General features: G+C 60.6%; 12 protein-coding genes across 13 annotated transcripts; 5 read left to right on the plus strand and 7 right to left on the minus strand.

Moving 5' to 3' along the window:
• Nucleotides 1–268: 268 nt before the first annotated feature.
• Nucleotides 269–2,076, minus strand: SDRG_04324 (hypothetical protein). Its single transcript, XM_008609993.1, has one exon. The coding sequence runs from the start codon at nt 2,020–2,022 to the stop codon at nt 304–306; it is 1,719 nt and encodes a 572-aa protein (XP_008608215.1). The 5' UTR covers nt 2,023–2,076; the 3' UTR covers nt 269–303.
• A 425-nt stretch (nt 2,077–2,501) lies between these two features.
• On the plus strand, nt 2,502–3,180 carry SDRG_04325 (hypothetical protein; the record flags this gene model as incomplete). Its single annotated transcript, XM_008609994.1, has 5 exons — nt 2,502–2,578; nt 2,628–2,684; nt 2,744–2,813; nt 2,856–2,953; nt 3,003–3,180. The coding sequence occupies 5 exons, from the start codon at nt 2,502–2,504 to the stop codon at nt 3,178–3,180; spliced, it is 480 nt and encodes a 159-aa protein (XP_008608216.1).
• A 4-nt stretch (nt 3,181–3,184) lies between these two features.
• On the minus strand, nt 3,185–6,250 carry SDRG_04326 (hypothetical protein; the record flags this gene model as incomplete). The annotated part of the gene is made up of 14 exons (XM_008609995.1): nt 3,185–3,234; nt 3,289–3,471; nt 3,517–3,772; nt 3,818–3,889; nt 3,939–4,027; nt 4,089–4,351; nt 4,397–4,605; nt 4,651–4,791; nt 4,844–5,002; nt 5,046–5,201; nt 5,259–5,513; nt 5,562–5,739; nt 5,784–6,088; nt 6,134–6,250. The coding sequence occupies 14 exons, from the start codon at nt 6,248–6,250 to the stop codon at nt 3,185–3,187; spliced, it is 2,433 nt and encodes an 810-aa protein (XP_008608217.1).
• A 53-nt stretch (nt 6,251–6,303) lies between these two features.
• SDRG_04327 (hypothetical protein) lies at nt 6,304–7,439 on the minus strand (the record flags this gene model as incomplete). The annotated part of the gene is made up of 1 exon (XM_008609996.1): nt 6,304–7,439. The coding sequence occupies one exon, from the start codon at nt 7,437–7,439 to the stop codon at nt 6,360–6,362; it is 1,080 nt and encodes a 359-aa protein (XP_008608218.1). The 3' UTR covers nt 6,304–6,359.
• A 344-nt stretch (nt 7,440–7,783) lies between these two features.
• SDRG_04328 (hypothetical protein) lies at nt 7,784–9,264 on the minus strand. The gene has a single exon (XM_008609997.1). It carries the CDS (start codon nt 9,229–9,231, stop codon nt 7,888–7,890), a length of 1,344 nt encoding a protein of 447 aa, XP_008608219.1. The 5' UTR covers nt 9,232–9,264; the 3' UTR covers nt 7,784–7,887.
• Nucleotides 9,265–9,775: 511 nt separating this feature from the next.
• SDRG_04329 (hypothetical protein) lies at nt 9,776–13,071 on the plus strand. Its single transcript, XM_008609998.1, has one exon. The coding sequence runs from the start codon at nt 9,797–9,799 to the stop codon at nt 12,974–12,976; it is 3,180 nt and encodes a 1,059-aa protein (XP_008608220.1). The 5' UTR covers nt 9,776–9,796; the 3' UTR covers nt 12,977–13,071.
• SDRG_04330 (hypothetical protein) lies at nt 12,982–14,347 on the minus strand. The gene is made up of 6 exons (XM_008609999.1): nt 14,153–14,347; nt 13,750–14,100; nt 13,569–13,701; nt 13,369–13,519; nt 13,160–13,319; nt 12,982–13,114 (listed from the first exon to the last, which is right to left on the minus strand). Exons 1-6 carry the CDS (start codon nt 14,312–14,314, stop codon nt 13,061–13,063), a joined length of 1,011 nt encoding a protein of 336 aa, XP_008608221.1. The 5' UTR covers nt 14,315–14,347; the 3' UTR covers nt 12,982–13,060.
• Nucleotides 14,348–14,783: 436 nt separating this feature from the next.
• On the plus strand, nt 14,784–15,638 carry SDRG_04331 (hypothetical protein). The gene is made up of 2 exons (XM_008610000.1): nt 14,784–15,337; nt 15,390–15,638. The coding sequence occupies exons 1-2, from the start codon at nt 14,797–14,799 to the stop codon at nt 15,542–15,544; spliced, it is 696 nt and encodes a 231-aa protein (XP_008608222.1). The 5' UTR covers nt 14,784–14,796; the 3' UTR covers nt 15,545–15,638.
• SDRG_04332 (hypothetical protein) lies at nt 15,565–17,389 on the minus strand (the record flags this gene model as incomplete). The annotated part of the gene is made up of 4 exons (XM_008610001.1): nt 15,565–15,727; nt 15,775–16,361; nt 16,412–16,915; nt 16,964–17,389. 4 exons carry the CDS (start codon nt 17,387–17,389, stop codon nt 15,565–15,567), a joined length of 1,680 nt encoding a protein of 559 aa, XP_008608223.1.
• SDRG_04333 (hypothetical protein) lies at nt 17,388–18,436 on the plus strand. The gene is made up of 3 exons (XM_008610002.1): nt 17,388–17,978; nt 18,021–18,146; nt 18,189–18,436. The coding sequence occupies exons 1-3, from the start codon at nt 17,400–17,402 to the stop codon at nt 18,324–18,326; spliced, it is 843 nt and encodes a 280-aa protein (XP_008608224.1). The 5' UTR covers nt 17,388–17,399; the 3' UTR covers nt 18,327–18,436.
• On the minus strand, nt 18,373–19,050 carry SDRG_04334 (the record flags this gene model as incomplete). 2 transcript variants are annotated; one of them, XM_008610004.1, is made up of 2 exons in its annotated part: nt 18,543–19,050; nt 18,373–18,509 (listed from the first exon to the last, which is right to left on the minus strand). In XM_008610004.1, the coding sequence occupies exons 1-2, from the start codon at nt 18,984–18,986 to the stop codon at nt 18,411–18,413; spliced, it is 543 nt and encodes a 180-aa protein (XP_008608226.1). In that variant the 5' UTR covers nt 18,987–19,050. The 2 variants fall into 2 exon arrangements, with proteins under 2 accessions (XP_008608226.1, XP_008608225.1); XM_008610003.1 differs by having other exon boundaries at nt 18,411–18,986.
• Nucleotides 19,051–19,247: 197 nt separating this feature from the next.
• Nucleotides 19,248–20,387, plus strand: SDRG_04335 (hypothetical protein; the record flags this gene model as incomplete). The annotated part of the gene is made up of 3 exons (XM_008610005.1): nt 19,248–19,451; nt 19,506–19,777; nt 19,826–20,387. The coding sequence occupies 3 exons, from the start codon at nt 19,248–19,250 to the stop codon at nt 20,385–20,387; spliced, it is 1,038 nt and encodes a 345-aa protein (XP_008608227.1).
• Nucleotides 20,388–20,419: the final 32 nt, after the last annotated feature.

Genomic DNA, 20,419 nt, shown 5'->3' on the forward strand with positions numbered 1-20,419 from the left:
ATCTTGTCTTGCGCTTTGTATGAAATACAATGCATTCGCAACGGACCCAGTGGTGCGAATTCGGCGACGGTTTCGGGAAAGCGAGCGATGTGATTGGCTATTACTCTGGCAACCATCGTTTTGACTCGTGATTTGTAAGCCGTGCACACACCTCGCTCGAATTCGCCTAACAAGTAATACCGGCCTCAGCACCACAGCCATGCCACGTCACGACCATCTTGGCACTCTCAATCATGGTGGATCCTGACGTTTTTGCAATCGACACCAATGGAGAACAAGCACGTCACTGATATTTTTTGGAATTTATTTGGGGCATGTGCCGTTTACCGTGCCCTTGCCACCGGCGATGCGGTAGCACTTGGTCGAAGGGTAGATAGCCATAATGGAGCTCGTCATCGAGAAGACCATGGACGCGAGGAACGCGAGAATGAGGAGGCTGCCAGCAAGTTTGCTCGAGCCACCGCGGCGCTTGAGTTCTTGCATCTGCGCCTTTTGCGGCGGCAATAGGAAGAGCCAGCCGAGCGCGAGCACCTTGCAGCTGTACGAGATCAAGAAGACGTACGTGGCTTCCCAGCGGACGTGCGTCGAGTCGGTCAAGATGTTGTCTTGCGAGACGTCAAAGTACGAGTCAATGTACTTGTAGATGACCGAGGCGACGGGCGACGCAAGGTTCCCGACCGTCGTAATGAGGCCGTACGTCGCGCCTTCGTTGCCGACATCGGCAATTTCAACCGCGCAGTACGTCGAGACAATGAAGCGGACGCTCATCGGGATGTTGTCGGCCATCGTGACGCCCGTGTAGAACCACTGGTTGCGGTAGACGTCCCAGACCGTCATCATCATGACAAACGAGTCGATTGCGACCATCCCGAGCGACGCAATTGCGATCGTCCAGCGCCAGTTCCAGTTGAGGCCCCACTTGCCGACAATGATGAGAAGCGCGGCGTAAATCACATTCCCGAGTGCCGCCGAGAGCGAGTCGTTGAGCGGCTCGACTTTGGCCCACTTGGACGCGATCGGCGACGTCGGGGTCGCCGACATGCTGTGAAACATGGTGTTGATGAAGCGGAACGCGCAGATTTGCCACATGACGCGCTTCTGGAGGAGACCCCAGAACGACCGGCGCCAGTCACCAAACGACGTCGCATGCGACGGTGCCTCGACGACGACAAAGATGGTCGTGAGCACGACGACAATGCAAGGCGCGAGGCAAATGCCGTACACGGCGTTCGGCGGCACAGCAAAGTCAAACGACCCGCCGTACTCCTTGCCATTGAGAAGAAACGCGACGACAAGCTGGGCAAAGACGCCCGTGATCGTGCGGACCGTGTAAATCGCAGTCTGGACACGCCCGCGAATGGCCTCGGGCTCGCGCTGCGCGTACTGGACGACCATCGCGTCGGACGCACAAGCCGCAATGACGTAGCCAAACGAGATGAACATGGAGAGAATGATAAACGTCGAGCCGCGCGCGGGGGCGTCAAAGTTGAGGAACTTGGCCTTGTCCGCGTCGCTGATGTTGCGCAGCGGCGTCTTGCAGACGTTGTTGGGGATGCGGCGGTCGCAATACGGCGCGCCGATCGGCAGGAACGTCATGACAGCGAGGCAGACCATGGTGGTGAACCATCCGATGAGCATCCACGACTTGCGGCGGTAGCCAAAGATCGGGACACAGTCCGAGAGCATGCCCCAGAAGACCTTGAACGTCCAGCCGACCGTCACCAAGACGCCGTACGAGGCGGTTTGGTACCCTTCCATGTTGAGGTACACGGTGTAGATGGGCAGCGAGAGCACGGGCAGCATGCCGTAGAGAACACCAATCGCGCCATATTGCGAAAAGAGTCCAAAGGCTTCGCGCGACCAGAGAGCGAGCGGCCCGCCTTCCACGAGCGCGCCGTTCTCGAGGTCCTTGGGCGTCTCTTGCGACTCGAAACCATCTTTTAGAACAAGCTCCGCCTTGGGTTTGGTCGTCGACGACAAAATGTACGACGCCCGTTCGTGGAGGTCGTCGGTGTTGGCCATGCCGACGGAAAATGGAAAATGAACAAGACGATGATCGATGGTCGAGGGTCCGTGAGAAGACGAAAGCAAAATCAGATGCAACGTTGTGCATCCGCTTCAACGCATCGACACGCAATCACAATTGGTGCACAGCACAGAGACACCTAGGAGGTGCCCCGGCTAGCTTAATTTACATGACACGTACCGAGGTCGGACGCCTCGTTGACGACTGCGACACGACGCTTGATGCAAGACGCGACGCCATGCGCCTTGCTCATTCGCCATCGACCAAAGCACATGGTACAAAGGTTCGTGCATACATTGTTCAAGTGATCTGGCGCGCAGGCTGCCATGATGCAAGGGTTTCCTGGCCGCCGATTCGCGCGCGCCGTTTTGTATGTCACGGCGCACGGTCAAATGGGAACCTTGTTGGACGTATCCGGATGTTCGCGCACGTCACATATGCCGGATACTAGTACGGAGGTAGAAAGTGCAGCAACATGGGCGTAGCGTTGGAGGTCGTGGGCCGCAAGACGGCGCCGTCCGTCCTCGCCGGTATCGTGGCCATCGAGAAGAAGTGAGTCGACACGAAGTGACCTGCGCCGCTACGAGACGCCTTTGCGTAGAGCCTTTCCCAAGCACGAGAGCCTCGTCGACTACATCCTCAAGGAGGCAACGACCACGTAACCAAATCCAACTGTGCCCACTCGTGCCCGCTCGCGCTTGATCACGTTCTTCGTAGCGGCAACACGTTTTTGGCAGCTGTCGACGACGGCGCCGTCATCGGCTACGTCCTGCTGAGCCGCAACTCGGTATGTCACGACGTCGCCTGTCTGTTGTCATGACGAGCGTAGGTCAGCGGCCACATTGGCAAGCTTGCCGTCGCTCCGCACCGGCGCCGCCAAGGCCTCGGGCGCTTTCTCATGCACGAAGCCATCTCACGCATGCGGAGGTACTACGCTAGGACTCGATCTCTGCATGGAAACGGCATACAAAGGTAGTGCCATGAGCATCTCGCTGCATGTGGGCGTCGAGCGCACGGGCGCCTTTGCCTTGTACGAATCGCTCGGCTTTCGCATTCAACACACACGCAAGGACTACTACAAGGTCGGCCGCGATGCGTACTTTATGGAGCTCGACGCGGACGACTTTGCCGGCGCCTTGGCAACGACCGGCTAGATAGCTACGTCCGCGCGCCGTCGACCGCGTACGCCTCGGCGACCAGCGTTGCATCTAAGGCGTAGGTCAACACCACAAGAATTCTCTGGCGCTGCGATCGACGCGTACCGAACGGCGACTTTTCGGCAAAACACAATTCGCAGGCGTAAATTGGGTCAGCGTACACCCCCTTTCGGTGCTGGGGGCAGTAGACACTCGCAAAGCGCGCATAGCAGAGCTCGCAAAAGATGCACGCCTCGGGCTTGGCCCACGACTGGCGCAGTTGCTTGGGGTTGTAGTAATAGACCTCGCCTAGCATGCACACTCGGATGCATGGCACCACCAAGTCCACTGCACCAGTAATGTCGGGCACGATGTACCACTTGTCGAGAAGCGGAATGTCCTTGGAGCCCAGACACGCGGGTTTCGGGCACAGCGTGCCCGTGCGAAGATTGCGATACACGACTTGGCCGCTTGGCACGTCGTACTCTTTTAAAAAGAGCGCTTCGACCTTGCGGCACAAGAGGCGCCGCGCCAAACACACTTTGGCACCACGCTGGATGCGGGTCGCGGCCGCAAACTTGCGGGCCGCGTCGGCTTGCAGCTCGGCTTTCTACCGCGATTTTGTTCAAAAAGAGAAACATGCAAAACGACCTACTCGGTCGCGGTCCACGTCGTCTTGCTCTCGCTGCTTGTAGGCGGTGGCGGCCAGTGTCCACTCGTGGCGGACCTACGTCGCGCTTTCATTCTGCTATGCGAGAGGAAAGGTGGAAGCGTACGCGGTCGCGCTCGGCCTCCATTTCTTCCTCGAGGACGTCGTGCTGGGCTCGCTCGCGGATCTCGGACGACTCCATCGCGACGCCCGACGCTTTGTATTTCTTCCGCAGCGCCTACAGGGGTTTCGACCCGAGTCCTCATGGCTGGGTGACGTGCCTTGAAGTGTTCGGTCGTGCGGCGCTCGAGGTCGGCCTTGATGGCATCTTGCTCCTTGGACGTCGGTCGCAGCAGAAGCTCTTGGAGCTGCGTGCGGACAAGATTCGCGCGGCTCTCGACCTTGGCGCTCCAGTCCACCTCCAACTGCGTCCATTTCTCGGCCTTTTCGCGCGCTTTGGCCGCGGCCGTCTCGTCGCGCTTTCGAAAGACCTCTTCCCACTCGCGCCGCCGCCGGAGCAGCGTCACCTTTTGCTTTTCTCTAGAACACACTAAGTACCGATGATGGGAAAGGAAGCTGCGCCACTTGTCGTCGATCTTGTGCCGCGCTTGGGCCGCGCGCGTCTCTTCGCGCAGCGCGTCGTAGTACTCGGTGACCGCGCGCTTGTGCTCTTGCTTTTGACGCGCCGCCGCGTCCAAAAGTGCTTGCATCTCAAGCTCGACGCGGCGGTTTTCGCGCGAGTCGCCGTCCGCCTTTTTCTCTTGGACGTGGCGGTGGCATTTGCGGCAGAAGCGCTACGTGGATCCTGAGACAATCCCAAGGACGACCAGTGTTGCTACTTGAAGCTGGCGCGCAGCGCGGTCGCGAATGGACGCATAAAACGCAGCTCGGTCGGCTTGGATCTTGGCCATTTCGGCCTGAAAGTACGCCAGGAGCACCTTGCGCGCGAGGACCCGACCCCGCCAACCGCGAAAGATACGCTAGTCGAGAGACCCTAACCCTTTGGCTAAAAACACACGCCATTTCACGAACCTGAATTTGGACAGCAAAGCGACTTTGCATTTGGAGTCGCTTGAGGTACTTGAGAAGGTCGCCGCGCTGCCGATAGATGCGCTGGATGCTAACCGCGGCTTCGTACGTCGCAAGGACGGACAGGAAGAGTTTACGCCCGCGCAGCCCACGGTAGACACGCTACGCAAGTGTCTAGTCGGCGGGTTATCAAGAGCTGTTGCACCTGGATCTCGGACGCAGCGACGTCTTGCAAAGCGTGCTCTCTCAAATTCTCAAACGCGTTGGCTTGCTTGTACGTCGAGAGATGCAAGAGGCAGCGAATGGCTGTCTCTCGCGCCCGGCGCCGCGCGTCGACATACAGCGACCACTCGCGCATGCACTAGGATGCAAGGTTGTAGTGTGTACAATAGGGTACTATTCCAAAGGGTAATAGTACCTTGCGCAAGCTGCGCCGTTTGAATTGGCGCAAAAACCGCTGGCACGTGGCCTTGTCCTGGGCTTCTTTTCGTGCGAGATACAAATACTCGCGAATACACGGGCTCGTGAGCTCGTGGAAAAAGTGCGTCGCTTTCGACGCAGGGGCAAAGAGCTCTTGCAGCGGCGGCTGCGCCATGAGCCTCTGCATGTGCGAAAATCGAATGCTACCGCGCACAAGAACAGACTCGGGGAGCAAGTTGTCTGCTTGTGCAATCTACACCAGGTGTCTATTTTCACACAACATTGACAGGTTGGCCATCACCCGTTGGTTGATGATGCGCGAGCACGCGTGGCTAGGGCTGAGCATGTTGAAGATTTCATACAGCTGCTGGCGCGAGATGGTGGCCTGCGGCGACTCGTCCAAGTAGCCGGACGAACTAAAGACGAGGAAGCTCCACCGAAAGAGGTCCTCTTCGCTCTGCGCCGGGTACCGCAAGGCGCTACACGATACGAAACACTTCTGCAAAGGCAATTAATATCATACCGAAACGCGCAGAGGAGGAGGCGCCAGTTGAGCACGAGCGTGCTCATCGTGTGGGAGGTTGGGATCTTGGACGTCGAGTTCTCACACCAATAATGCAGTCGCTCGAGCTGCTTGAGCAACTGGCGCTTTGGCTTGTCCACGTCTGCGCCGGCCTCGAGACCGTAAATGCCGCGAAACACGCCCAAGAGTCGCGCCTTGGTGACCATGTCGTGCGGAAACGACCGGTGCAGCGTCTCGTAGAGCCCGCGGTCGTGGCCCGAAAGCGGGATGCAATGAAACGCGTCGTGGGCCTCGAGCGTCTGATGCTATCGCTCGCCATCGAACTCTGCTAGACATGTCGGGATTTGTACCAGCTGTAGAAGCTCTTGCCAGCGCTTGACAGAGAACCGCTCGACGAGCTTGTTCGCTTCTCCATGCACCGTCTGCAGCTCCATGCGCAGCGTCCGCGCTTTTGGCGGCTCCAACATTGCCGTTTCGAGGATCGCAACCGTTCAAGATACCACCAGTACGCCTTTTTGGTCCCAGAAATTACCACGTGCGATAGATTACCGACAAGAGCAATATAGTCTGGTGGTGCTAAAAGGACCGAGAGCGCGCTGTTGACGGCCAATTGTCGGGCGTTAGGTCGACGGTCTCGCTCTTTTGCGCAGCGCGCCGCCAGCGCCAGACGCAGACGCCAAGCCAGAGTGCGCTAAGGAGGAGGAGGCCAGATGTAATCGCGATCGCGTCTGCCCACTGGCGTATCGTCGTCTGGAGTGTGAACCCGAAACATTCGTCGTGGGATGGCTCCAGCGTCGTCCGGCGCCAGTCGGAGAGGCATGAGCTGCACGAGGTGGCCCAGTAGATGCAAAAGATACCTGCGGCGCTCGGCGCCGTCATCGGGCACGTCGTATGCACCCACGTCGCCAACTTGGGCTCTTCCTTTCGCTCGCGCGGCGACCGGCGAAGCTTGGCACAGCCTTGGCAAATCGCTTTCATTTCCGAGTCGAGCGCCTCCGTCTTGGCCGCCGCGCAAAAGCTGTCGATCGTCGTCGTCGCGTTGATCGCCACGTTGGCCAATGTTGTCGGCAGCGTTGCAAGCGCTTTTGTGACGGCGGCCGTGCCACTGGTGTTGGCCCAGAGGCCGTGGCGCACAAGCGTCTGGTTGAGCGGCCATTTTCTGCAGTAGGCGTTGCCTTCTGCGTCGCAGTACGCCGTGTTAAAGTAGTACGCGGCGATGTTCGGGTACGCCTCGTCGTACGCCGGCACGGGCGGGGCCCCGGGCGCCGAGAGGCTCTCGGCATACGAGCCCTGCGCGGTGGCCAAGTAGGCTTCCACGCGGTGTGCATACGTCGTTAGCGTTGGCGCCTTCTCGATCGCGTACATGGCGCTGCCGCGCGCCGTCAGCGCACCTCCGAGCACGACACTGCAAAAGACCACGTCAGCGACCAGCAACATGAGGCAGAGCGCGAGCGACGGCTTCGCGCGCGTCCATAGGAGGTGCAAGAGCCCGAGACCAGAGACCACGAGCAAGAGCGTGCCCATCGTAGCGGTGCCGAGCAGGACCCGGAGCCGTCCGTACATCGAGTCTTCGAAGAGGTAGAGACCAATGCCGTAGACTGCAAGCACGAGCCATATCAGGGCCAGCGCCAGCGCAGCTTTTGTGCGCTGTAGCATCTCGAGAAATGACTCGGAAAAGACAACTTTCGACGTGTCCACATGACGGCCAGCGCAAGGTGTCTACAAGGGTGTCCAACACCGGCGTGTCGCATGGCGTCAAGCTAACGTCAACCGGATGCGACTTCAAATGTTGCCCAATTTGCCTTCTTCCGTCGCTTAACGTGTTGACGTGCGGCCTTGGTCAGCACCCTACCGTAGGCAACTAGAATTTACACATGTAGGAGACTAGTCTAGTGCAGTGTAGAGCAACGTACCATCATGATATTTCAGTGTCGGCTACGTCACGAAGTTGCTCCTTCTGAGGCGTGCGCCCGCCCGATCGCGATAGATCAACATGACGACAGAGTGCAATTCGACCACTAAATATCCTTAAAATCAGTGAAAAAGACAAAATTGATATCCGGTTTGTCTTTGAGCGATCAGTACCGTCCGCTACTGCGACCTCCTACGACGCCTCGTCATCGCTACTCTCCTCGTCGTACTCGTCGTCGTCGTCGGCGAACTCGTCGTCGTTGCTGCGGAGAGCGGTTTGCGGCAGCTGAAACGCAACCAACGGGATTGGGATGCGCAGCGGCGGGCCCAATGGGGCGGCGATCGTTCCTGGTACAAATTCAAAGTACCCTTCCAGCGACGCGACTGCACTCGCGAGGCTGGCGCCAGGGCCGTCGACAACGTCCGTGACAATGCCGCCGTCCGAGTACGAGCCGTACGAAAACTCGGGCGTCGCGGCGCTCAATAGCGGGTAATAGCCGACAACGCCGTCGCCGTCGACCTCGCTCGCTTGACCGTCCGTGTAGCGGAAGATCCAGTGGCGCCGCGTGAGCTGCATCGACGCATGCTTGCAGTCACGGTATGTGAACGTGACGCGGTACGTCACCCGCGCCATGTTGAGGAGGAAGAGCGTGGACACGTGCACGTTGATACCGTACGTCGTAAGGTCACCGACGCCCGGCCCCGCCTCGCGAAAGCCGGACGGCGCCGTGATCGTCTCGTTGGCGCGCACGATGCGACGCACGCCCGTCGATACTTCCGACACAAAGGTGTTGAGCCACGTCTCGAAGAAACCAAGGTCTTCGAACGGGATCGCGCCCATCGGGATCGGCCCCATGCGGTGGGCCCGCCCCATGGCCTTGCCGTACCGGATGACATGGCCAGAAAGGGCCCCGTCGAGCACCAAGCCAAAACCTTCTTCGATGCCGGGCGCCCACGCGAAGCCGAGGATCGTCCCAAAGTGCTGCGTATGCAGCGATAGCACGTCGACGGTCCATCGGCGCCTGAGATGCAGCGCGTACACGTCGTTGTAGCAGACGAAGAAGCCAAAGAGCGCGGCGCAGCACATCTGCATGTCCATGAACGACGTGTTCGTGAACAAGTGGTAGAGCATCAAGAGGAGCTTCTCGCCACGCGTGCACGACGTCGCTTCCGGCCGCCAGAGGTCGCGTCGGCCACCCGACGGCGCTAAGAGCTGGACAAATGGCACGTTGTGCGCCGTCTCGGCCGCTGCAGACGGGTTGATGGTACGCAACACGCTCACGGCTGGCGCGATCGCCGCGTAGATGTCCAGGTGGCCGGGGTACTGCGCAGCGACCGCAGCGAACGCTCGTTGGTTGGCACCGGTGACGTCGCTAAGGCTCGGCGGTATGCAGTACCGGCGCAGCAGTGGCAGCCACAGGCGGTTGCTGCTCGCAACCTGCCGCCAGCGCTGGCAGACGCAGCCGGCGCGGACCCAGTCGCGGTGGTCGTCGAGGTACTCAAAGATGAGATGGAGGACGTCGGGCGAGGAGGCCATAGCGTCGATCTTCTTGCCGATGACGCGTATCCGGACACCGGAGATAGCAGGTTTTCCTTACCGACACCGTTTGCATTCCGCTTTGCCGACACTATACCCAGGCGCACACCTGTGTAGCTGTGGACTCCCTCTGTAGCTCGACAACATGCTTTTGCACTGGATCTGGAGTATGTTGCAGGAGCAGGTACATCCTGCGCCTGCAGCATGCGCATGGGACACCATGGTCTGGGCACTGTCGCTTCCAAACTTCAACCTTTACCGTTAGACGCATCTCATAACCGACAGATATCGGCACAAGGGGCTGCCACGTGGGCATGGCCGCGTCTAAGTCAGTGTTGTCGCCGTCGAGTGTCGTCGACGGACGCCACTGCTTTGTACTACGAGGTCCACAGAAGAAGACCACAATTATGCGCGTGTGTCGACTAATCTTCTCGTCGTTGACGAAGACGACATTTGTTCGACATGGCAACCTCTAATTTCCCGCCAAGCTTTTTCTACTGTTCGCCTTCGATTCGAATGGACTTGGTGCCGCAGCCTCGAGAAACCTCACTTGGCAATTTTGATCATGATCGCACCCTCGGCGCTCATTGCCTTTGCGACTGCTGCGTCGGCCTATGTGCAGTTTGACAACCAGTTTGCACTGCACCTCGAAGCGAGGTCAGCGGCCGACTCGCCGTGGAGCGCTGCGTACCTCACTGCGTCGTCGGACCTCGTGACGATGGACGTCGACGGCGTCGGCGGTCTCTCGCTCCTCGATGCCAACGCCGACGTGAGCCCGTCCTGGCCGTCGTGCAACCAGTCGCCTTTGGCATCGACCACGCCGTGCAGCATCAACGTACTCTTTGCGATCTCGCAGTGCCTCGACAAGTCGACGGCGCTCGTCTTCAAGCAGTGGATGGACAAGCTCGTGGCCAGCGAAGACAAATTCCTGACCGGCGGCAAGCCGTGCGACATCACCTTTTCCACGGTCGTCCTCTCCGATTGCGCGTCGACGCCGGTCACTGGCAAGGACGCCAAGATCTACCTCCCGCGCGACGGCGCGTCGGCCTTTCTCTCCAACAACGCCGCACTCACCAATGTGCTCGCGACCAAAGACCTCATCGAGTTGTTTACACCGTTTGGCGATGTCTACTGCAGTCTCAACGCCACGTCGCACTTGGCGCCGAACGCCGTCGTGAGTCTCTTTGGTGACGCGATGTCCCACAAAGTCATCACGGCATACGAGCAAGATCGCCGCATCCACACCGTCTTCAACTACCATGTCTGCAGCGGGAAGGATGCGTCGGCGTGCGCTGCGTGCCATACGGCTTTTGCGGACGACTCGGTGCTCCTCCTGACCGACGCCGATCTCTTCTCGCACAGCCCATTTAAAGCCGTCCAGAGCTTCCATTGCGCGAGCGCGCTCCCGAACGGCCTCCCCGTCATCTCGCTGAGCAAGGACGATGAACGGCGCTGCCACTGCAAGTGCCCCACGGGCTACGAAGACGTGGTGCGCAGTGGCCAGCGCACCTGCACGCCCAAGCCCAAAGAGGTGTGCGCGTGCTACTGGAGCAACCGGCGCTACCACTACGACATTACTACGGCCGCGACGACCGCAACAGCGTCGACCTGTGCGATCTCGTCGCTGTATCCCGGCACGATCCCTCGCATTCCGTACCCGCGGAGCAACTACGTGGCAGAGACACACCGAAATGCCGGAGACAAGGACGACGGCAAGTCGGTCGAGGCTGGCGCACCCTCAATTCAGGTGACGGTCGCCAAGCGGACGGCGATGGCGCCGACACCGTCCACGGTGTTTACGGCGCCGTATGCCTGGGCGTATTTCGAGCAGCACCGGGATGCGATCACCAACAGTCTTGTCCTCGACACGCCAGGTGTCTACAGCATCACGATGACGGCGAAAAGCTACCGCAGCGACGCCGACTGCCAAGTGTGCCTCTCGGTCGTCGATCGGTTCCGGCCCGTGAGTACCGCGCGGTGCCCCGTGCCATTGTGCGACAGTGGCAAGTGCGTCGGCGAGCCGGTCGCCGCCTACTCGGCTGCGAATGTGGCCGCCGTCGACAGCGTTCTCAAGCAGCATGCCGCGTACAGTGCGAGCCAAAACGTCCTCAACGACGGCTGCAGCGAAGCGCGCTGCGACGAGAACCGCTTCTACCGCAAGGACATGTTTGCTTCGGAGTTTGTCGAGGCGAACGTCAACCTCGGGAACACATGCTTCAAGGACAAGCTCCCTGCGGTCGTCACGACGCAGCTGCAAGCATCGCCGTTCGGCGAAAAGAGCTGTCGGCTCCAAGACGCGTCTCCTGTGGTTCAAGGGCAGTGCACGCGGTGCTGCAAGTGGACGACACAGCTCAAAGAGCTCTACCGCGAGTACACGTGCGGCAACACATCGACGCCGATCGCGCAGTGCGCGGGCTCGGACGCAGGCTGCAAGACGACGCAGTGCCTCGCCGCGACGGGCGAAACGTTCTTCGCCGCCAACGCCGTTGTCCAAGCCGCGTACAAGAAGGCGACGACCGACCTCATTACGCGCCTGTATCCCAAGCGCGGGTACGAGTCGACGTCGGAAGTACACTTGCTGCTCGAGTGTACGGCGTACGGCGTCACGAACGAAGGCAAGTGCGCGCACGTGGTTGCGATCGACGACCTCTTTGCCGTCACATCGCACCTCTCGGACGCCAACGGGCTTCTCGCTTCCACCGAGATGGCCACCAAGTATGTCTACTGGCGCTACCGCGTCAACGGCGGTGCGTGGCGCGGCTACAAGGACGCCAGCGACGCGTCGCCGCTCCGGTTCGACGTGCAAAAGTCGACCGTGGTGCTCGAAGCGTGGTCGCAGTGCGGTCTCGTCCAGAAGGTTCAGTTTGATGTGTACCTCCATCTCAACCGCAAGGTGTGCGTGGCCGATGCGTTCGAGAGCATGTGGTACCAATCGAGCAGTACATTTGACGGCACTGGCGCGCTCTGCAATGTGCTGGAGAGCGACTTTGCCGAGCTCACGTTCGACTATGCGCCGTCGATGGGCCTTCGCTGCAGCAACGAGTCCATCGCGCTGCCGTACGTCTCGTCCGGCGTTCTCTGCACCGTGCAATACGCTACGCGGTCGAGCGCGCTTCTCGTGAGCAGCGACGCGTACAATGCGTCAATTCTAAAGCGCTTTGCGTTCCAAATGCTCACCGAGCCAACGACCAAGGCCGACACGACGTTTACGATCGCCTGCAACTTTGCCTACGAAGGCTTCCAGACGCCGAATATCTCGGTGGCTGTCTCCAAAACGTTTACCGTCAAGAACTGCGACGTGCCCGGGTGGGACTGCCCCTTTGGCGCATGCTCCGACACGTGCGTCGCCGGCAACAAGGGCGCGTACGCAACCAAGAAACCCGCACCGTTCCAGGTATGCCGCGGCACGGCCGTCTCGGCCACGGCCTCCGCGACGGTCGTGGCCTCGCTCAACCAAACGTGCTGCTCGGCGTGCGGCAAGGCCCAATGTCAATCGATCTTGGACGCGCCGAGCGACGACCAAGACCTCTTCCGCTGCGTCGTGACCGAGCCGGCCATGCTTTCGGAGAGCGCCAAGCTGCTGGAAGAGAGCCAGGACATTGTAACCGGCGGCCCGACCGTGCTCGCGCTCTCGTGCATGCTTCTCGGGATGGGTCTCGTGCTCGTCGTGGTCGTGGGGCGCCGCCCGTCGCCGTCGGTCGATGCGGAGGCGGCCGACATCTACTACCCGCTCCTCGATCACTAACCGGCGCGGCACTTGATTTTTGAAGGATTTAAAAACGATGCATGAATACATTTTTGATGATTTAGTATCGCACTCGGTGCGGATCTACGCGCGGCACAAATAGTGCCGCACGTATTGGTATATCATTTCGTATTGCTCCTACGCACCTACGATGAGACGAGGGTATGTCAGGATGACGCGTACCGCGGTCTGCACCATGCCTGGGCGGTCGGTCCGGAGCTGCTGGACGATCGCGCGCACGTCGAGCGCATGCGTGACGTCGGTGCCACTCAAGACGGCAGCGCGCAGCTGCTTGAGCATCATGTCGATCGCGATGAACGTGCCGGACCGGCCAATGCCGGCGCTGCCAAGACAAGATGATGACACGCCGGTCGTCACAGCGGCATACGGACCTGCAGTGCACGACAATCGGGCCGGGTGCCTCTGCGTCGTTGAGCGCATTGACGAGGTGTAGCATGGGCTCGATGACGCCAAAGTCGGTGAGCACGCCGTGGTCTGGCCACGTCGTCAGCTGCACGTGGTGGACGACCCGCGAGGCCTTGCCTACGATTCCGTCAAGCGCACTGGATCGCCGAGAAGACAAAGGCCATACTTGGCACGTGCGTGAGTTCGAGGGACCGCGTCGTGTAGCCGAGCGCCGAGGCCGTCTCGGTGGCGAGTCGCACGGTAAAGTCACCAATCCGCACGACCGACCCTCGCGGATCCCAGTACCAGTCAGCCTTGAGCTACAGATGCGTGAGATCCAACGCACTAAATGCCATGCGTTCGAGCACCATTTGCCGTTCGACAAAGTTGGTCAGCATCAAGATCACGCGGACGTTTTCGTGCCAGATCATCGACCAAAAGTCGGCGATCGCCGATGGCGGCGGCGCGCAGCAGGCAATGTACGCCTTGTCGTCGATAAAGTTGGCATTGATGTAGTCGCCCGCGTCGTCGTTGGGTGGACCCTGCAGCCTCACGCGCGTCTTCTCAAACGGCAGCACGTCCGTGTACCGGTTCTTCGCGCACGTCGCCAGTGTTTGCACGGTCAAGGCCGCCTTGTACCATTCGCTGCCATCAACGCTTGCTCGGATCTCGAGGTACTCTTTCTTGAACTCGTGGCGGCCGGCAGCCATGGCGTCGCACTAGCACATGCAGACCTCGTGAGCTCAAGGTCCATCGCCATGCTCGTAGTACTCGCTGCAAAAATTCTTGGACCGGCGCCTGGGCCCGCAGCTCGCCCGTCGCCAGCGCCGCCACGAGAGGCTGCCAGAAGACCTCCATCGAGCTCTTGAGCTCGTCCTCGACGCTCGCGGCCGGCGCGTCGTCGTCGCTGCGCGCTGCCTTCTTCCACCACATCGGCTCCGGCTTCTCTTTTCTTTCCCAAACGAGGTCTCCGGATGCGATGCCCAATCGCATCCGGATACTCGCCCACGCCAGAGCACCGACACAGACGACTGCTCGAAAGAGCCTCCTCAAGCCTGCGTATAGCACTGCTAGTTGGTAGACCTGCAAGCAAAGCGCAAGTCCTATGACAGCATCAGCTTGGACCAAACTCAAAAGTAGTGGCCCACAGACTGTCCTCACAACCCGAACAGGCGGAGTCACGACAACGCCCCTTGCCTTGGCCAACACCGTCTGTAGTGTCTGCAGTAGGAGTGGGCACCGCGAGGACCGTTTGCTGGTAGCCGACGCACGCTGGAAGACGCATTTGGGCCGGCTGCTGCGTGGTGCAGCCACCACAGAGTGCCAACCTGGCACCGGACACTGCCACGTATTTTCGCAACGAATACCGGATACGTTCCGGATGGACCCCATTTCGACAATTCGACGGCGCAAGCATGGAGGACCCTGTGACGCTTGTCGTGATGCTCCTCGTCCTCGCGCTCACGTTCCTCGTCTTCACCAAGTCGCAAGGCGAGCCGACCGCGCCGACGGCGACTGGCAATGGGCTACTGGGCCGCCAAGCCTCGGCCCCGCCCGCGTCGGCCCGCGCCGGCCACTGCAAGATCGTGGACACCACCAAGCTCTCCGCTGTCGGCAAGGCCATGCACGCCAACTTGCCGCAGCGCCAAGGTGTACGCTCGATTTGCATCTCGGGCAACGCTCTGGTGACGATGCATGGCACGGACATGACCCTCGCGCCCGAGGTCGTCGCGAGTCTCGTCGACGTCATCTCGACAGGCGACGTCTTCCTCATCTTTCTCGTTGCCAACGACGCCGCCAAGGCCAAGGTGTTGGCGCTTCTCAATGCAGTGCCCGAGCTACGCTGGGATGCGGTCGCGCGGACTGGTCTCCCGCCCCACCGGATTCTGTGTTGCACGACCATCGTCGGCAAAATTGCGCTCATTCGACAGATCGAGCCGCTCTTGCTCGTCGAAGGTAGCCTCCCCCTCATCATCTCTACCGTCGATGACGAATACGATGCCACTAGAGCATCGCGAGGTCGCGACCAAGCTGCGTCCGTTCTTGACCAAGGTCGTCTACCTGCTGGGCGCGACAGGCGACGTGTTGCCCCCTTTGCCCAACAAGGACAACGTCGAGTACTATGGCAACTGGCCGGCGTTCACGAGCACCTTTACTGCTTAGTATACGCTCAAGAACCGACGTTAGTCGGTACATGGCTTTTTGATGGCGTAAATTCCATCCAGTCGCGCGAGCTGCCGCAGCGTGTCGAGGACCACCTCGAGAATGCGACGGGAGCGCGACGCTGCATGGAGCACGTTAGCGGCGCCTGGGTCGCCCACTCGCACGTGGTGGGACGCAAGGACACTAGGAGGATGCAAGCTCGCATGCCGGCGTTCCTATAGATTCCTTACCTCTCCGTGCCAGGAAGTGGTAGCGCACGGGTCTCGTAGACCCACCCAAGGAACGCATCATCCCGAGTCGTCAAGGGCTCAAGGCCACGACGCAGCGTCGCCTTGGTCTGTACGCCAGCCAGGTTCTCGTGGAGCTGACTCCACGCTCCAAGGAGTGCATGCGTCAGCACCGACGCGCCAAGATCGCGCGGCCGAGAAGTGCGCAAGGCCATGGCCACCGCGCGTTCGGGTGCGAGGCCACCCGGAAGGCTCGCGCCGTCCCGCAGCCACGCGCACAAGACGCGCAGCGCCTTCTTCACGGCGTAGTAGTACTGCGTCGTGAGGCCTTTTGTGGATCCGTGCAGCCGCAGTTGGGGCACAGATCGCGTTGTCGCCGCTCGAGTCAAGTGGCGAAAGACGGTGTAGAGAACGCCGCCGATGCGAAGCGTCTCGAGCGCCCCGGTGTGTGTTCCAATGTGCGCGGGAGTCACATGGTCGTACATACTTGTGACGTACATGAGGCCAACACGCTTGGCGAGGGCAAGGACGTCGTCCGTCTCGAGGTAGGCAAAGACGTCGACGCCGTAGCGCCGACAGAGGTCGCGCACCTACACAAGGAGACTATGCGGATCATGAAATGGTACGAGCAGCATCGTACCTGCGGCGACACCTCGCCCGTGCACAGGAGCAGGTTCACGCTTGCGTCCTGGGCGAGCGAGGCCACGTACTTTTCGAGCGCCCACATGGCACTGGCGCGGGATGTTGCGAGCGCCGTGGCCGCCTGGACATGGACCGTGACCAGTGTTGCGTCATTGTGGCCGCTTAGACTGCCGTCAAAGAGCACGAATCGCTGGGCTATCGACTTGGTATCGTTTGCGCGGACGTACGAAGTGTGGCGGAGGTAAAACTCGTGCTTGGCGCCGATGCGACTCTCGTCCAAGGCGCCCGTTGGGAGTTGCAGCAGCAACGTCTTGGCCTCGGCGAGAACGTCACTAGCGATGCTGGCCAGCGCCACCGACGTCGTTGGCAGCGCCAAGTCTGTGTCGTCGAGCACAGTTCGGAAGACCCAATCGACGGTCATGTCGGCGAGGTATGCGACCGCCGGGGCTGAGAACGCGCCGGCCAAGCTCGTCCGCACAATAGCTTGCGCTGCGTCTCGTAGCTAGGTCCTTTCTGTGTCCATTGTAGTGTTAGACATGCAATCCGGTACCTCGGTGCTTGGTTGACGCGAGTGCGGATCAAAGGCCACGGGGATGGGCGTGGCGTACGGCATGCAGGTGGTTGCATACAGCGCCGGGAGCGCGTTCGCGAGGTCGGCAAAGGCCGTTGCCCAGGCATGCTTGGAAGATGCGTGTCGGTGCATCTCGTCGCAGGACAAATCCAGCATGAGGATGAACTGCGTGACGCCGTCGCCGAGCTCGACGTACAAGGACCGCATCGTCTGCAAGAGGAGCTGCGAGATAGGGTTGGCCTTTCCCGTTGCCGACGCCGCGCAGTGGAAGATGGTGTAGCCGGACGACGTCATGATCGGCGCCGCAGGTGGACACATGACGAGCACCTCGCGCCCACGCGGGCCAAACGTGCCATGGACGAGCATGGCCATCTCGTGGACCACGGCCCGCACGTCGGGCAGCATGCTGTGAGTGATGGTCGAAAGATACGTTGGCGGTTCGAAAGGGCAGCGACGTCGATCGAAGGTCATATTCACGGTCCAGCGCTTCGAGCCTCATTTTGCGATGGACGCTGACGCACTGCATGCGCTCGTGCGCAGCTTCCTCGAAGCGAGCCATCGGCGCAGCAACCAAGGCGACGACGACGTCGACGATGCGATCGTGGTCTATATCGCGCAAGTTGTCGCCGATCACGACGTCGAAGCACAGCAAGCGGCCGAGTGCATTTGTGCGCTGTGCCCATGCGCCGACTCGGACGATACGCTTGCATTGGTCCTCGACGGCCGTGCCATCACGCGCGCCTTGGCCAGCGAGAGCAACCAGCCCGCCCATCATGTGACGATCGCGCCACGTACTGCGAAAGAAGCCACTGCGGAAAACAACGAGCTCGAGACGCTACAGTGGCTCAAAGAGCTCGCGCCGCAGCTGTCGCTTCGTTCGATCGAGACCATCTACCTCCAAGAGTGTCGTGGCGACGCGGGGCGCACGGCCGAGTATCTCGTGACGCACTACGGGGCCGACGAGACTAAGTACCTATCGCTCTCGACCTTGCAGGTGCACGCAGCCGCGCGTCCTCGTCCTTACGTTGGTGCGTAGGCCACCGATCTCCGCGACAAGATCCTCACCAAGTACAGCGACGAAGAGATCAAGGCGCCCGTGGACCCCAAGGCCAAGCCAACCAAGGTCAAGGTCAAGGCCAAGCCGCCGCCAAAGGAGGGCCTCGTACGCATTATTCCACCTAAAGGCTTGCTAAGATGTTGTCAGGTGCGGTACCTTGAAAGCAAGGTCGTGACAACCAAGGGACAAAAGTTCGTCGAAGAGAAGAAGCCGACGTACGACGGCGGATCGCGCGGCCGCGTCAAGACCAAGGGCAAGCGTGGAAAAGGCTTTGCTGATGGCTAAGCATGACAACGCACGAGGCGACTCCAGAGCGTCTCGAGATACTGCATGGGGTATGATCCGATAATATTTCAAATAAAAAGGAGCTTAGATGGCCTTGCCTTCGTCGCCGCCCTTGACTTTGGAGCGGACCTTCTCCGCACCGGCCTTGGCCTTCTCGAGGCCAAACTCGGCACCGTGCTTGGCCTTCTCGAGGCCAAATTCCGCACCGTGCTTGGCCTTCTCGAGGCCGATCGCGGCGCCGGCCTTGGCCTTCTCCAAAGCACCCGACGCGACAGACGAGCTCGTCTTGAACACATCAGTTTCCTTGATCTTGCCCACAGTCTCGGACGCCTTGCTCGACACCGTGTTGACGCCCGACGCGATCGCGCCGCCGGCCTTGGTCTGCTTGGCCTGTTCGATGGCGGCCGAGGACTTGGCCTTCATCGACTCAAAAGCCGAGCCAAACATCTTGCCCGCCGTCGACGCGCCGTTCTTGAGCTTGTCGACCGGGAGCACGTAGCCCATAGACGACGTCCGGTTCTTCTTCTCGTCGTCGTTCTCGTCGGCGACGGCCTCGCCGTTGGCAGCGGCCACGGGCGCATGCGGCTTCTCTTCCTCGTCAAAGAGCACCGAGTCCATCTCCTTGGCAGCCTTCTTGGGCGACGACGGCTGGTTCATCATGCTACGCGGTGCGAAGGACGTTGGAAAATGAAGAGATGTCGTTGACTACGTCGCAGCTGCAGTCAATGAAACCTCTCTCTTTTAATATCCTCGGCGCCGCCGGCTGGCTACCACGCCCGCGACCTCTCCCGCACCGCGCCAAACCTCTAGATTTTTATATATACCCACACTCGATGCATCGAAACGCAGAGGGTGTATCCGGATGAGTGGCAAGCGCGGGATGAAGGAATTGCCCCAGCCGGTTGACTTGACACCAAGCGGATGATGGGCGTGTCGACGTGGCTGCGCTCGCCGACGGTCCTCGCCGCGATAAGCGTCGGGGCCATCGGCGCAGGCCTCTACTACCTCGCCAACGACGAGGCCGACATTGCTGCCCGCATGCGCACGCCCCTGACGCCCAGCGAGGTCGAGCTTCGGGCGCTCGCCACGCACGCCCGCGAGCACGTGGCCATGCGCGACGCCTCCGTACGCTGCCTCCTCCATGGTGCTGCTTGGCGATTCATGAAGATGTGAAAGTAGCTCTTTGTGCAGTCGTGGGTGCCATCTGATTGCAAGGCCATCGTGCTCCTCGTGCACGGCATGAACGAGCACTCGGGGTACCTGGAACGGCTCACGGATGCCTTGCTGCGCGCATCGTACGGCGTGTACGCCTTTGACCACGAGGGCTTTGGCCGGAGCTCGGGCACGCACGCACTCGTGACCGACTATGCAGCGCTCGTCCGCGATGTCCAAGCGCATATTGCATTGGCCCGCGCCGCGTGGCCGGAGAAGAAGATCTTTCTCGCCGGCTGGTACGTCGTTCTTGTTATCGCTCCCGGTCCGACACTCACGACGTGTAGCTCGTTTGGCGCTGCCCTCATTGTGCACACGCTGCTCGACTCGGCAGATGGAATCGACGGGGTCATTCTCCAAGCCCCCGCGCTGCAACTGGCTGCGAACCGCCGCCCGCCGCCTCTCGTCGAAGCCCTCGTCAGTGTCCTCGCCACCGTTGCTCCGCGCCTCCCGATTGTTCCATCCAACGGCGGCAAAGGCTCGAGCCCGCTCGTGCGCGACGCCGTCGTGGCCAAGAAACGCGCCGATCCGCTCTACTACTCGGGCAAAGTCCGACTTGGCACAGCCTACTCGGTGCTGCAGACCATGGACGGTCTCCAGACGCCCGCCGCAACCGCAGCCTTTGCATCGCTAACTGTTCCTCTGCTCTTGCAGCACGGTACCGCCGACGTCGTCTGCGCCCTCGACGGCTCCGAGACGTGGTTCCATTCGCTCTTGCGCTGCGATGACAAGCAGCTCATCACGTACCCCGACGCGTGCCACGACCTCTTGCACGAGCCGGCGCCCATCGCCAACGCGGTCGTGACAGACCTTGTCGCTTGGCTCGACGCCCGCACATTGGGAGCATAATGCATAACAAATGCTATGCTCGATACCATGCA

The sequence above is a fragment of the Saprolegnia diclina genome, assembly GCF_000281045.1.
Source record: "Saprolegnia diclina VS20 unplaced genomic scaffold supercont1.10, whole genome shotgun sequence".
Lineage (NCBI taxonomy): Eukaryota > Oomycota > Saprolegniomycetes > Saprolegniales > Saprolegniaceae > Saprolegnia > Saprolegnia diclina.